The following is a 15999-nucleotide window of genomic DNA, read 5'->3' as shown; positions in this document are numbered from 1 at the left end:
GGGCAGCCCTCCATCTTAGTAGGATTGCACGCCCAGCTACAAGGGAGGCGAAGGAGAGCATGCAACGCTGTGATGAGGTCAACCGTGCATCAGCCTCTCCAGTGGTGCCAAAAAGTGCAAGTAATGGGTTAGGATCCATATGGTGTCCAAGAATTAGGGACAAGGTTTGAAATACATCTCTCCAGAATCCTTCAAGGCTAGGGCACGTCCAGAACATATGGATAAGGGAAGCCTCCGCACTCCCACACTTATCACAAGTGGGGTCAACATTCGAGTGTTCGAGTGGCGGACACATAGGGATGTGGAGTTAAGTTGAGTATTAAGTCCCAAGTATCCATAGACAATGAGCGATTTAAATCTTGTTCCCAGGCCGTTTTAATCCGATCTATCGAAGAACCATTCATGCTCGCCAGCCTGTCATAGATAAGAGAGATAAACCCTTTACGTGTTGGAACTAGGGTAAGGAGCATATCCCCTGGGCTTGCAGCTGGTGCAACTGGGAAGTTTGGAATCTGAGATTGGAGGAAATGTCTGGTCTGCAGATATCTGAAAAGATGTGTACGTGGGAGATTGAACTTTTCAGAAAGCTGAGCAAAAGATGCAAAGATATTGTCAGAAAACAGATCATTGAAACATGTAATGCCCCTGTCACGCCAATCTCGAAATATAGGATCAGATAATGATGGCTGAAAAAAAGGGTTAGAAAAAATTGGACTCAGAAGGGAGAAGCCTGTAAATCGAAAATGCTTCCTCATCTGAGCCCACACCCTCACCGTGTGCCAGACAACTGGATTATCAATTGTCTTTTTTGGGGGAAGGGGGAGTGAAGAACCAATCAGGGCCAGGACAGAAGAGCCTGTAGTTGAGTTCAACTCCATGAGCACCCAGGACGGGCAATTACCTTTGTTTTGGAAGTACAGCCAAGAAATAATGTAGCGCATATTTGTTGCCCAATAGTAATATCGAAAGTTAGGCAGTGCCAAGCCTCCACGACTTTTGAGTTTTTGGAGTTGAGCCTTGTTCAATCAAGGTCGTTTACCTCTCCATATATAAGATGAGATAATTGAGTCCAATGAATCAAAGAAGGATTTGGGAATAAATACTGGTAGCAATTGGAAGAGATACAAAAATTTAGGAAGTATATTCATTTTGATTGAGTTGATTCTTCCCACCACAGAGGTGGAGAGAGGAGACCACTGTGCCAGATGTTTTTTTGTATTATTTAACAGAGGGAAAAGGCTCCCTTTGAAGAGACAATTATGCTTCCTTGTAATTATTACACCTAGATATGTAAATTGATTTCCTGCCATTTTAAAGGGGAGGGTAGTATAGTCATACACTGATGCATCTCCATCCACAGGAAACAACTCACTTTTGTATAGGTTGAGCTTGTATCCTGAAAACTGGCCAAATTGGCGAAGTATGGATAGCAACGTAGGTATAGATATTTTGGGATTTGAGATAAAGATTAAGAGATGATCTGCATACAAGGATACTTTGTGTTCAACACCCTTCCTCCATATCCCATCGATCTCCCCACAGCTGTGAAGTGCAATGGCAAGTGGCTCTATAGCCAGGTTGAAAAGGAGAGGACTTAAGGGGCATCCCTAACGGGTTCCTTGTTGGAGGTTGAAAGGCTGTGACTGTATGGAATTAGTAAAAACTGAAGCGTTAGGACACATATACAATAACCTCATCCATGAAATACATTTTGATCCAAAATTGAATTTATCTAGAACTGTGAATAAATATTTCCATTCGACCCGATCAAATGCGTTCTCCGCATATAAGGAAAGAATGCACTCAGGACCAGAGATGGGCAGTAACGCGTTACTTGTAACGTGTTACTGTAATCTGATTACTTTTTTCGAGTAACGAGTAAAGTAAGGGATTACTATTGCAAAACCGGTAATTAGATTACCGTTACTTCCCGTAGGAACGCTGCGTTACTGCGTTACTAAAACCGTGATTTTTTTGCGAGAATGTCTCATGACAGTGACGTAAGCGAGTGCGACGTTCGTGACAACAGCTGTGTGCAGATCAACAATGGATCACATATCGAGTGCAGAGAGAGTATGAGCGTGCAGCGTTTAAAGCGTGGAAGTACTGACCTTACTTTGAGTTTGATTCCATAAAAAGTGACAAAAACATTAGTGTCCGCTGTGCGTGGGAAGAAAACTTCTTTTTACAGCGAAAAAACCCCTAAACTTCCAACAAGCACCGAGTAGCTACGACGTAATGGGAAACTCACAGAGAAACTCGCGGATTCTTCCACTGACCGCGGCACACCTGCACCAGGGTAAACCTCCGCCTACCCCACTCCTGCTTTACAGGTGAAAATAGAGCAACAGGACCGCTGAGTCTTTGACTTTATTTATTTTCTGCTGTGTTTTACTTGCATCTATTTGAAAGACTGAGTGTAAACACAAAAAATATTTTATTTTATGAGCTGGAATGTGCAGAAAATAGGTTTAAATGTTAAACTAATTTATTCAAGTCAGAGAATGTTGCAGATAATTAAATGTTTGCTTGATGCATAAAGTTAAAAGATTAAAACTAATAAAACAAGTTTTAAAAAGAGACTTTTCCATTTGATTACATTTTGTATGATGATTATGTAGAAAAAGTAGAATTGGGCTGAGAGATCTATCGCTTTATCACCTCTTCAGGTTGTAAATCGTGTTTTTAAAAAGTTACTAAGTAACTAAGTAATTAATTACTTTTGAAAATAAGTAATCAGTAAAGTAACGGGATTACTTTTTTGGGGAAGTAATCAGTAATTACTTACTGATTACTTTTTTCAAGTAACTTGACCAACACTGCTCAGGACTCTGACCGGAAGGGGTGTATAATATATCCAATAGATGGCAGATGTTGGAATAAGAGTAATGATTCTTAATGAAGCCTGTTTGATCTTCGGATATAACTGAGGGCAAAATATTTTCCAGTCTATGTGCCAAAACTTTGGCCAAAATTTTAGCATCGACATTTAATAGAGAAATTGGCCTGTAGGATGAGCATTCCACAGGATCCTTACCTTTCTTTGGGATAAGAGCAATACTTGCCTCGTAAAAGGATGCCGGAAGTTTACCACACTTCCATGAGTCGGAGAGGGTTAGATGTAGTTGGGGTAAAAGCAAGGGTGAAAATGCTTTGAAAAATTCTACGGGAAAGCCGTCAGGACCAGGGGATTTTCCAGACTGCAGTGAAGAAATGGCTGCAACCAGCTCTTCTGGCGTGATGGGTTGTTCATCTAATCTGTTTTTATTATCAGAGGAAAGCATAGGTACATTCAAAGTCTTTAGAAAGTTATCCATTAAGGTGCTTTCCTGCGGTGATTCAGAGGTGTAAAGTTGGGAGTAAAAAGTCCTAAACGTATCGTTAATTTTGGAAGGATCCGAAGTGATATTACCATTAGCCATTCTAACCTTTGTGATGTGTCGTTTCGCCTGGAAGCCCCTTAACTGGCTGGCAAGCATCCTGCCCGATTTCTCGCCATGAATATAAAACAAACTCTTACTCTTCAGGAGCTGACGTTCAGTTGAGTGTGTTGAGAGGAGATCGAATTTAGTCTGAAGCTCCACACGCTTATTGTATAAATCTGGGCTTTTTACCTTAGCATAGAGCAGGTCTACTTCTTTGATTCGGTTGACTAAATCGAGTCGTTCTATACGGGCCATTTTCTTCATATTAGCAGTGTAGGAAATAACTGGTCCCCTGAGAAAGGCTTTTAGTGTATCCCAAATTATTAAGCTAGAAGTTTCTCCTGTGGTATTTGTTTTAAGAAACAAGGTTATTTGTTCTTTCATGAATTCCAGGAAGTTTACATCTGCCAGGAGAGTCGAATTAAAACGCCAGTGTTGTCTGGGTTGAGGGATGTCTGGGAAACTCATTGATAGCACAACAGGGGCGTGGTCTGACATTACTATGGTCTGGTATTCACAGGATTGGACCCATGGGGTCAGCTGATTATGAATAAGAAAATAATCGATCCTAGAATAAGTGTGGTGTACCTGTGAAAAAAAAAAGAGTACCCTCTTCTGTGGGGGTGTAAGCAGCGCCAAACATCAGAGACACCACAGTTAGATAAAAAGGATTGAATGAAAAGAGCAGATTTACTGACAGCACAGGGATTCGGTGAGGATCGGTCTAACACAGGGTCCAGCCAGCAGTTGAGGTCACCACCAAGTATGAGAGAGTATGAGCTCAGATCAGGCAGCAATGAGAAAGCACGCTGCAAGAAATCGACATTATCAATATTGGGCGCATATATGTTGGCCAACACTACTTTCATATTGTAAAGCTTACCCGAAACAAAAACGTACCGGCCACTCGTATCAGAAATTACATTATGTTTTTCAAAGGGAATATTTTGGTCAATTAAAATAGAAACGCCTCTGGCCTTAGCCTGAAAGGTGGAATGAAAATGCTGCCCTGCCCATCGGGACAAAAGACGAGAGTTATCCGAATCACGGAGGTGTGTTTCTTGTAGAAAGACAAGAGCTGCCTTAAACTGCTTTATGTGTGAGAGCACCTTCCTTCTTTTCACAGGGTGGTTAAGCCTTTGAAGCAATGTGATATGAATAGCCTCCCTGCTAGTAAATAGCGGTGGAGAAGAAAAAGAAGAAAAGAAAAAAAAGAAGTGTCAGCAACTTATGAGTATGAACGAAAGTCCTTGCATATCCCAGGAGAGGAAGGTAGTCAGAACAGACTACTCACAGGGCTGTCCCGCGGACAAACGTCGGGACCAGACAAGCAGGCTCTCAGGGTGATTCGGCTGTAGCGGGCAGGTCGTCCAAGTATCTCGCTTCATCGGCCGAATGAAGCCAGCGTCTTGCGCCGTCAAGAGACGTGATGCGAAGTCGTGCAGGATACAGCAGAGCAGGCTTGAGACCTCGTTTATACAGCTCGGACATCACTTCACGGTACTCCGCTCGCTTGCTCAGAACTTCCGGGCAGTAGTCCTCCACCACGCGAATCTGCCAACCATGGTATTCTAGTTTCCCTCCTCGCCGGGGTTCTCGGATAAGAAGGTCCTTTACCTGGTACCGATGAAGGTGTATAATTACGGGGTGCGGTCTCTGTCCTGGGGCCAGCTTAGCGGCAGGTATACGGTGAGCTCTGTCAATCTCCGGGTGGGTCGGGAGCCTCTCCTTCCCGAAAACCTCGCAGAGCAAATCTGCAAAAAATTCTGTGGGATGCCCACCTTCAGTACCTTCCTCGAGTCCCAGGATACGCAGGTTTTGGCGCCTACTTCGGCTTTCTAAGTCCGTAACTTTAGCCAGAAGTTTAGTGTTAGATTCGCTGAGGTTGGAACAAATGTTCTCAAGGTCTCTAACCCGCTGGCTTAAGTCGTCCGCTGCTAGCTCTAAAGATCCGAGCCGCTGACCATGATCATCTACCGCAGAGCGGACTTCGTCAAACTTTGACTCCAGTAGGCCAAAAGATGTTTTGAAATCGCTGGCCAATGCCTCCCTATGCTGCTCCAGAAGGGAGGAGATGGCCGCCATGTTCCGCTTAGGTGCGTCGTCCTCCTTTTCTGCCGCTTTAGTGTGTTTTGAGGCCATGTTAGAACGAACAAAAACCAATTTCGGAACCCGTAAAATAAAATATATGCAGTTCAAAAGTTTTTTTGTGAATTGGCAGGTTTAGGAGTGGAAAAAGGTAGAAAAGTTAGCGGAGCAGTCTTCTCCTCTTCCTACTACATCCCCCTAGCGACCGGAAGTCACAGAAGTTTATATACTAGCACATTATCAACACCATGATGTCGTCTGGTGTAATCGACCAAACAAAGGCTCGCTTTTCTCTGGTCACTTTTCTACCTGTTCTCAAACTTCTGCCATCAGATAAATCTGAAAGGAAAAGTATGCTGCTTGACTTGGATGCTGCTGTTAGGACTCTAGACCTCTGTTTAAGTTTTCCAGTGCGGGTGCTGATGTTGTTGCCAGGTCCACATTTCCACATCCATGTGGAGTTGGTGTGTCTGGCTTCCTCCTAACTATGCCCTCCACAAGGAGTGCTCTGGACCCTGAACACCAGCCATCAAGTCAATCAACAAGAGACAAAAAGTGCAAGACACACTGCCCCAATCCTGCCGAAACTATACCACAACTCAGTGGTAGCCCCGCCCCCACCTGAATGGCCTGCAGGTTCCCCAGAATTAGGCAGAAATGCTTTGAATTCTAAATTTACATTTTCAAGCTTCACTCACTGCGCCCCACGTCTTTATCTTTGAAGTCTCACTGAATTCAAGCGGGTCAAGTAAATGAGCTCTCCTCTGCACTGTCCCATGATACGTGCATCACAGCAGCAAGTATTGGAGGCGTTGCACTGAAAGATAAACACTCATGTAATTACTGGGTGGATCAGCACATATATTAAATGCAAATAAACCTGATGTGCTTTGTGCTTCAGCCTGGGAACATCCTGGTTGTGTTTTTTTGGGAAACTTGAAGCGTGTAACTTTAGACAGTGTAAAGAGTGGCGTGACTCTGTTGTGTCTGCCCTCCTGCAGATATAAGCAGGGACTCTGGGAGACTCTGACACACTGAGGGAGAACAGCCGTGTGGTGTCTCTGAAGCGTGTTCAGCTCCAACTGCAGGTGACTTCACACAGGTATCTGTAGTAACGTAGCAGCAGTGCTTTAATATTACTGCCAAATAGAGTGTGTGAAACTTTCAGGATATTTTAAGCAGACATTGCTGTAAATGCGTTAAACGCAGATTAGATTTCAATGATTGAATGAGGTGATCCTCACAGTAATCCTTTCCTTTCAGATCTACATCAGCAGAAACTAACTCCCACAGAAATCTGACCATGAAGGTAAGTTTGTGACCTTAAATATTTCTGGTTAAGTATCAGTGTAGGAGTGAGTGGTGGTGACCCTCCTGACCCTCGGTCTGCTGTGATCGCCTCATTAAACAGTGTTGATACCTAAAACTCCGCCTTCCTTCTTGAATGTGTCTGTTTGATGACTTTACCTGAGCAGCACCTTCACTATCAGAGCCTGATGCCAATCATGTAATGAAAGAAGGGACACAAATTATACTGGATATCATTTTAAGAAGTACTGAAGTAATAATACATAGAGAGTGAATAACTTTATGTAGAGTTTATGTCATTTTAAGTAGTGCATAAGTTACATGAAAGGGGGCAGAAAACAAGTTCTTTAAGTACTATTGTCCATGATATAAATACATAAAAACTGTGTTTCTCTGTCCTGTTCTGTCTGTATATGTGTGCTTTTTTGCTGCTGATACAACCAAATTTCCCCTTGTGGGACAATTAAAGGATTAAAGGAGTATTCTATTCTATTCTTCTCTAAGTAATAGTCTTTGGCGCCAAAGAAAAACGATTACAGGTCACCAGAGAACTTCAATCTATACATCTAAAAACCACAAACCAGGCGAGAAATTTGGGTGTAGTGATGGATGCAGACCTAAACTTAGAAAAACACATTAAGACAATAACAAAGTCAGCTTACTATCACCTCAAGAATATATCAAGGATAAAAGATCTGATGTCTCAACAGGACCTGGAAAAACTAGTCCATGCATTCATCTTTAGTAGGCTTGATTACTGTAACAGCATCTTTACAGGTCTACCTAAAAAATCAGTGAGACAACTACAGCTCATTCAGAACTCTGCTGCTCGAGTCCTCACTAAGACCAAAAAAGTGGACCACATCAGTCCAGCTCTGAGGTCTTTACACTGGCTGCCTGTCCGTCAGAGGATAGACTTTAAAGTTCTGATGCTGGCCTATAAAGCTCTGAATGGTTTAGGACCAAAATACATCAGTGACCTCCTGACCCAGTATGAACCTTCCAGATCCCTCAGGTCATCTGGATCCGGTCTTTTATCAGTTCCCAGAGTCAGAACCAGACACGGAGAAGCTGCATTCAGCTTTTATGCTCCTTATATCTGGAACAAACTCCCAGAAAGCCTCAGATCAGCTGAAACACTCAGTTTATTTAAATCCAGGTTGAAGACTCACCTGTTCTCAGCTGCATTTGAATAAAGCACCAAATCCACACTTTAAGCTTAAATTTCAAAACTTACATTTTAACTACTGATTTTATCTACTGTTCTGATTTTATCTGTTTTGATTTTATATACTGTTTTGTTTGTTTGTTTGTTTGTTTGTTAAGTGGGGTTAGAGCTCTGGGTAGCTCCCCAGCTGGGTCTAGACTGGGTCTAGAGAGTATTTTAAATTCAGGGAATTTAAAATAGAAAGTAGCTCGTCCACAGAAGGACTGGTAGCTCCCCTTACGATAAGGGTTCAGATCGCGCGAACAGGTGTGAAATGTGTGTGTTTAGTTAGTTAGTTTGTTTGCTTGTTTTAATCAATTTTAAATCCTGCTTTTTATTTGTTTTTGTTTCTAATGTCTCTGTAAAGCACTTTGAATCACCTTGTTGTTGAATTGTGCTATACAAATAAATTTGCCTTGCCTGCCTTCTCTAAGTAATTTTTAGCAGTGTGTAAATGACTTCATGTTGAACTGCATACACGTGCAGAGACTGCATGATGTAGACGTTTAACATTACCTTATGACATTTTTATTATTGCACAGATGTTGCAACAATCAAAGATCTTCCATTGCATAGAAAACTGTGAGCAGGACTGTTCCCCCTTTACGACTTAGCAAAGAACAGCAGGCTGATTAATGGATGATAATGGATGGGCGCACTGACAGATAAGCCTCAGTCAGTGCGCCCCAGGGTGGCTGTGGCTACAATGTAGCTGCCATCACCAGTGTGTGAATGTGTGTGAATGGGTGGATGACTGGATATGTAAAGCGCTTTGGGGTCCTTAGGGACTAGTAAAGCGCTATATAAATACAGGCCATTTTACCATTTATAAGAATGTAAAGTGAAACGTTAATCTACTGCACACTGAGTCTGTGCTCCCAAAAGTATTTACACTGGAAGATGAACGTTTTCTCGGCTTTTGTTCCGAGAAGTTACATTTTACTTAAAGTACTTTCTATTTACAGTAGAATTATTTCTTCTTCTTGTCTCTGTTCAGGACATACACCAGTATGGTTGTTTCAGTATGCTGCAATAGTTTTTAGTAGTTATAGTTTCTAAATTACATTGTTTATCTGTGATTGATCTGTTATTGATTGCTGCTGGTCCTGAGGACAGATGACACCAGAGCAAGTACTGCAGTTTTGGTGGGACGGGTCTTGTGCCGAACTACCACATGTGGACATTTGCACAGGTCACCACATTTTAACACACTGGGTCACCTCAGGTGTCACAGGCCAGTTATCTAATCTGTGAATATTCGAGCTAATCCTTTATTTATTTTATTTAGTTTCATTTATCATCGAAGGTCTCAGTGGTAAACTGTGAACCTGACAAGTCTTTTTGTAGTTTGATCTTTCTCACACGTTCATGTTTTAGTTGATGTTAATGACACTATTTCGTGCACTCTTCACATAATAACAAGAATTCACCTACACACACTTGCCCGGGTTACTTTCTGTGCTCCAACAAAGAAGTATGATGACGTTTCAGTTCAGTATAGTTTTATTTGTAAGGCACCAAATCACAACAGCAGTCACATCGAGGAACTTTATATTGAAAGCTAAACACAATACAAACTGATCAGAGCCCCTGTGGCTTCATAACGTTGGGCGTGTTGAAGGAGACGTGCACGTCGCTTCAGTTTGTCGCAGCTCAAAGTGAAATGAATTTGATTGTGTTCCAGTTTCTGTTTTCAGTGTAAAAGACACCTCGTAAAACATGAAGACCTCGTTCATAGTTTTAGCTGCTGTAACTTTACGGCTTCAGTCAGTGGTTTAGTAGGTTTGAGCTTAACAAGCTGCACATATAAAATACAGCAGCAGAAAATCTAAATGACATTAAAAACATGCTGTAAATAAAAGAATCAACGAAAACACGGCACCTCCGCCCAATGTTCCCTCTAAGCTGCGCACTGCTGGCATCTCTGCACACAGAAAATCTGCATTGCTAACAAAAAAAATCTAACCTGAATTGAAATTAAAATTAAAATTTCAACAATTCTGTTCTGCAGTGTGAGTCAGTGACTGGCTGCTCCCGTATGGGAACGATGCCACATTTGTATAAACGCAGCTAATCAATGTCGCTGATGACAGCGTCCTTATGTGCTGACACCTGAGTTTTAGCGAGCAAGGCGGCTGATGTGGAGTGAAGCCACGTTAATGACAACGTGTACAACCATTGGAGATGTGAGCAGCACAGACGAACAACTGACGGGAAAAGTGTGGACTTTATACCAGTTTTTAAATTGTGTTGGTCGGCCGCGTAAAACCAGAGTTATGATAAAATATCTGCAATGTTTGGTTTTCTTCCTGAATACTGTCGTTGTTTATATTTACTGCAGGAAGAAACGGGAAAAACTGCGTTTTATAAGAAAAACGCTCGAAAGCCTGTGAGCAGAAACAACACCAACCCCCCCCCCCCCCCATCCTTTCCTATTGGTTGAAAAATGTCGACCAATCAAAAAATGATATGGCAACATGGCATCTAGTTGTTAAGAAACGGGGGAAGTTTTAGGAGTGACGGCGTGTTTTGAGATGTGAGAGATTTGAGACGTTTAGCGCAAATCTTGTGTAGTTAGTGTGTAGTTAGTGTGTAGTTACTGTGTAGTTACTGTGTAGTTAGTGTGTAGTTAGTGTGTAGTTAGTGTGTAGTTACTGTGTAGTTACTGTGTAGTTAGTGTGTAGTTAGTGTGTAGTTACTGTGTAGTTACTGTGTAGTTAGTGTGTAGTTACTGTGTAGTTAGTGTGTAGTTAGTGTGTAGTTACTGTGTAGTTAGTGTGTAGTTAGTGTGTAGTTACTGTGTAGTTAGTGTGTAGTTAGTGTGTAGTTAGTGTGTAGTTAGTGTGTAGTTACTGTGTAGTTAGTGTGTAGTTACTGTGTAGTTAGTGTGTAGTTAGTGTGTAGTTGGTGTGTAGTTACTGTGTAGTTACTGTGTAGTTAGTGTGTAGTTACTGTGTAGTTAGTGTGTAGTTAGTGTGTAGTTACTGTGTAGTTACTGTGTAGTTACTGTGTAGTTAGTGTGTAGTTACTGTGTAGTTACTGTGTAGTTAGTGTGTAGTTAGTGTGTAGTTACTGTGTAGTTACTGTGTAGTTACTGTGTAGTTAGTGTGTAGTTACTGTGTAGTTAGTGTGTAGTTAGTGTGTAGTTACTGTGTAGTTAGTGTGTAGTTACTGTGTAGTTACTGTGTAGTTAGTGTGTAGTTAGTGTGTAGTTACTGTGTAGTTACTGTGTAGTTAGTGTGTAGTTACTGTGTAGTTACTGTGTAGTTACTGTGTAGTTGGTGTGTAGTTGGTGTGTAGTTACTGTGTAGTTACTGTGTAGTTAGTGTGTAGTTAGTGTGTAGTTACTGTGTAGTTACTGTGTAGTTACTGTGTAGTTAGTGTGTAGTTACTGTGTAGTTAGTGTGTAGTTAGTGTGTAGTTACTGTGTAGTTACTGTGTAGTTAGTGTGTAGTTAGTGTGTAGTTAGTGTGTAGTTAGCGTGTAGTGTAGTCAGTAGTGTTGTTGTGTGTCAGAACAATGAGGCGACTGCTGAGTGTTACAGGTGTTACAGCAGTGACACATCTGCTGCTGTCAGGCCTGCAGGTATCAGGCTGTTGTTCTCCTTCATCTCATAGTGGACAGAAATTATTTTTTGTGACACAAATAATTTGTGTGGCATCAGATTTGATGCAGAACAGCTGATTGTTCTGTAAATAGTTTGAAATGTTTGTTTAAAAAACGCCTTGGCTGCATTTTTAGGTAAACAGCTGCAAAAAATGTTGTTGTTTGCAAAACTCAGTTACTTTTTTGAAGAAGTAACTATATAATTAACTGCCCAACATTGGTCATTATTTACTGTATTTGCAGACAGAGTTACCGACTCTCTAACAGACCACAGACTCAGAATACAGTCAGCTTTATATAAAAGAAATAAATAAAGTTGTGTTTTCAAAATTGGAGTTCAAGTTATTTTTCCTTCCAATAGTGTTAACATAACAAGATTTGTTTACATTTTCATTGTAAGGGGGCTAAAGCAGTTAATTAAAAGTAGTCTAACATAAATGCTGTAATTTGATTACTTTAATAAACATGTAACTTGGATGGATTGGATGCTGGCGTGACCACAGTGCACACGCCTGCTGTCGCTCACAGTGGTCCAAGGGACGCTCAGGGAGTTTGTGCGTTCAGACACGTGAAACATTAGAGGGAACATTGCCTCCATCTTAACTCTGAACATAGCCTGCTCCTGAGGTCTGTGCCACCAAGCAGGATTTCCTCTTATCCAGGTAACTTAAGTCTGGATTTTCTGGGGATGGTTCAGAATGGTTCTTGTTCTGTGCAGGTCAGAGATCAACAGGAATACAACAATATAACAAAGCATGAACTCACTTTACAATGAAAGGCAACAGGACTATACTAAGAAGTGAGCACAGGGAGGGGGGTTTGGCTGAACCACACCTGTGCAGCCTAAACAAGACTTCAGCACAGCTGAGAGGCAAAGCTGAGGGAGAATCACAGGCTTGTTGAGCTTGGTAGGAAGTGAATATTGTGCAAATGAAAGGCTTCTTCTCTGTTCCAGCTGCCAGCGGTCTTCATCGTCCTCCTCCTCGCTCCTGCGTTGACCAGCTGCACGGAGCTCATCCAGCCGAGGGACTGCAGCGACATCCGCCGCCAGGACAGAAGCCAAAGCAGCGGCGTGTACACCATCTATCCCCTTGGAGAAAGGGTGCAGGTACAGTCCACCCTCTCTGGGACTCTGGGTCCTGTTCATGTCCACGTCTTTAAGCAGCTAGAGTGTGACAGGTGTTTGTGTGCAGGTGTACTGTGACATGGACTCAGAAGGAGGAGGCTGGACGGTGAGTGCTTGTAACTAAAAAGTGTCAGCGCGGGAACATTTAACAGGAGCACTGCTGTAAATCCAGATCTGTGCTCCCTGAAACCAGAGATGTTTCTGCTGCCTCCTCCCCCAGGTGTTCCAGAGGAGGATGGACGGCACGGTGAACTTCTACAGACCCTGGGATCAATACAAGATGGGCTTTGGTGACGCTGCTGGAGAGTACTGGCTCAGTGAGAGTTTTATTGGATGATCTGCAGCTCTGTACCAAACAGCCCTGCATGTTTCTGACTGTGTGCTTGTGTGTGAATGTAGGTCTCGATGTGATCAACATTATGACATCCAAGCAAAAGAGTGAGCTGCTGGTGGACATGGAGGACTTTGAAGGGAAGAAAGTGTTCGCTCGTTACTCTTCATTTAAGGTGGATGCTGAATGTGACGGATACAAACTGACTGTTACTGGATTCAAGGACGGAGGCGCAGGTGAGTGAAGTGGCACAGGGTCAGTGTAGCATCAGAATAGAATAGAATAGAATACGCCTTTATTGTCATTGTACATGTACAATGACACAAATGAACAGAAAAGATCAACAAAGAAGAGGAATGGGTAGAATGGAACAGGTGGTGGGCGGGGTTTGAGGGGTCGCCTGTGAGTCTCTGAGACAGGAGGATCTGGCGATGGCCTCCAGGAGTGTCAGAGGGCAGCCAATGATATTGTGGGCAGTGTTAATGACCCTCTGTGCAGCCTCCCTGTTCTCAGTCGTGGCCCCTGAGTACCAAACACCAGGCAGGATGATATGCAGACGACACCCAGCTCTATCTGTCCATGAAGCCAGATAACACACACCAATGAGTTAAACTGCAGGAATGTCTTAAAGACATAAAGACCTGGATGGCCGCTAACTTTCTGCTTCTTAATTCAGATCAAACTGAGGTTATTGTACTTGGCCCTGAAAAGCTTAGAAATATGGCATCTAAGCAGATTCTTACTCTGGATGGCATTACCTTGGCCTCCAGTAACGCTGTGAGGAACCTTGGAGTCATGTTTGACCAGGACATGTCCTTCAACGCACATATTAAACAAATATGTAAGACTGCGTTCTTCCATTTGTGCAACATCTCTAAAGTTAGAAATATCCTGTCTCAGAGTGATGCTGAAAAACTAGTTCATGCATTTATTACTTCCAGGCTGGACGACTGTAATTCATTATTATCAGGAAGTCCTAAAAACTCCCTGAAAAGCCTTCAGCTGATCCAAAATGCTGCAGCAAGAGTCCTGACAGGGACTAGAAAGAGAGAGCAGATTTCTCCTGTTTTGGCTTCCTGTTAAATCCAGAATTCAAAATCCTGCTCCTCACATACAAGCTCTTAAATAATCAGGCCCCATCTCATCTTAATGACCTTGTAGTACCATATCACCCTATTAGAGCACTTCGCTCTCGCTCTGCAGGCCTACTTGTTGTTCCTAGAGTATTTAAAAGTAGAATGGGAGGCAGAGCCTTCAGTTTCCAGGCCCCTCTTCTGTGGAACCAGCTTCGATCACTATCCTCTGCTCTCATTTCTTCAGTTTTCACTGAGCTTTCAAAGATGACATGAGGAGGCTGCTGTTTATTCAGATCTTATTTTATTCATTTTGAGATGATTATTAAAAATCAACAGTTTATTGCAGTGGTTTCTTTTCACGATGTGAGAAACCTGAAGAATTAGCTCGACAGATAAGCGCTGATTCAGTTTCCCATGTTTCAGTTTCTGAGTCAATTATTACAGAAAAAGGACTAAAATCAAGACTTTGGATGTTGTCAGGACCATAGACACACCTGCAGTTTAACTACGTGTCTTGTCTGATGTGCCTTCAGGGATAAATAAAGCTGGTGTCAGCTACATACCAATGAAAATGACTTTACTGCGTGACGAAGTCTCCCAGTTCACATGAACAAACTGGAGTCTGTCAACCACATATGATTCAAACTGTGCACCTGCTGCTTTTTACTCCCCAGTATGAGTCCAGTCTGTGTCATGGCCCACTGAAAACACTCCCGGTACACATGCAGACCAGTCTGACTGGGATTAGTGGTAATTTTGTGATTGTTCATCTGTGTTTCTGCAGGAGATGCCCTGAGTTATCACAACGGACAGAAGTTCACTACATTTGACAAAGACCAGGACACCTGGTCAGGGAACTGTGCAAAATCATATCTGGGGGCGTTCTGGTACAACGCCTGTCACTATGCAAACCCTAATGGGGTTTATCGTTGGGGAGCTGATGGCACTATCTTTGCTGTTGGAGTGGCCTGGCACCAGTGGAAAGGTCATAATTACTCTCTGAAGACCATCAGCATGAAGATCCGTCCTGTGCAGTAAATCTGCAGGACAAACACAGCAGAACATTTCGTGTTGATCTCTTTTCTTTCCTTTATCATGTAATTCCAGAGAATCTTTAACTTTCAGAGTCAGTCGAAGATGTAAATATTTCAGAAGAGCCGTCAGAGTGTGAGTGAGCTGCTGCCTGCAGGTGGAGTGAAATGATGGACAGAGACCAGTATGAGCTGATGTAGTTAACCTGTATGAGAGCAGCTGCAATGAACACGTTCCTCCTCTAGAGGTCTCTGCTGTGAGTCTCGGTCCACTGAGTGCATGTGTGTGCTTTCTGGAGGACCCGGACTCCACGTTGAGCCACACTGTGTCAGGATGTTACTGCTAGTTTAGGTTGGGATGTTGTCGGCTGTCTCAGAAGCTCTCGGTTGGTCCAAATGTTCCTCAGTCTGCAGCTCAGCACACTCAGATTTAACGTCTCACTGACTGTTTGGTGGAGGTCTGATAGCTGGTGTGAATCATTATCTGCTGTATCCTGATAATAAATGAGAAGCAAACAGCTGAGGTGTTCTCGTGGTCTTTGTGTGTTTCTGTCTGGATTCTGGAGCCGCCCTCACACTAAAGCTCCACCTGCTTCAGGGTGAAGACACTGATATTAATATTCAGTATTTCTATACCTAAAGTTACACAACTGGATTTTACTTGTGAGAAGTTCATACTGAGCTTTTGTCTCAGGTGCCTGTGCAGCACATCCACAAAGACACTGATGCTGTCATGTTGCAGCCTTGTTCAAAAATGGAGTCACTTCACTTTTCACTTACATTAAAATTGCAGCGCCCCAA

General features: G+C 42.6%; 1 protein-coding gene across 2 annotated transcripts; it reads left to right on the top strand.

Moving 5' to 3' along the window:
• Positions 1-6552: 6552 nt before the first annotated feature.
• LOC146569211 (microfibril-associated glycoprotein 4-like) lies at positions 6553-15706 on the top strand. Of its 2 annotated transcripts, none has more exons than XM_085283461.1 (7): positions 6553-6601; positions 6777-6822; positions 12590-12742; positions 12828-12866; positions 12981-13077; positions 13160-13327; positions 14952-15706. In XM_085283461.1, exons 2-7 carry the CDS (start codon positions 6817-6819, stop codon positions 15203-15205), a joined length of 717 nt encoding a protein of 238 aa, XP_085139587.1. In that variant the 5' UTR covers positions 6553-6601; positions 6777-6816; the 3' UTR covers positions 15206-15706. The 2 variants fall into 2 exon arrangements, with proteins under 2 accessions (XP_085139587.1, XP_085139589.1); XM_085283463.1 differs by having other exon boundaries at positions 6561-6615.
• Positions 15707-15999: the final 293 nt, after the last annotated feature.

Source organism: Mchenga conophoros, linkage group LG8 (genome assembly GCF_057382185.1).
Source record: "Mchenga conophoros isolate Kocher_MC1m ecotype Shallow Benthic linkage group LG8, M_conophoros_male_GT1.1, whole genome shotgun sequence".
Classification (NCBI taxonomy): Eukaryota; Metazoa; Chordata; class Actinopteri; order Cichliformes; family Cichlidae; genus Mchenga; species Mchenga conophoros.
The sequence above is the reverse complement of the archived record's forward strand: the minus strand, read 5'-3'. Positions and strand labels throughout refer to the sequence as shown.

Excerpts from the sequence above, each read along its gene's own strand:
- LOC146569211 (XM_085283461.1), top strand. Across the intron at positions 12,867-12,980 it reads CAGAAGGAGGAGGCTGGACG|GTGTTCCAGAGGAGGATGGA; the intron begins GTGAGTGCTTGT and ends CTCCTCCCCCAG. Across the intron at positions 13,328-14,951 it reads ATTCAAGGACGGAGGCGCAG|GAGATGCCCTGAGTTATCAC; the intron begins GTGAGTGAAGTG and ends GTGTTTCTGCAG.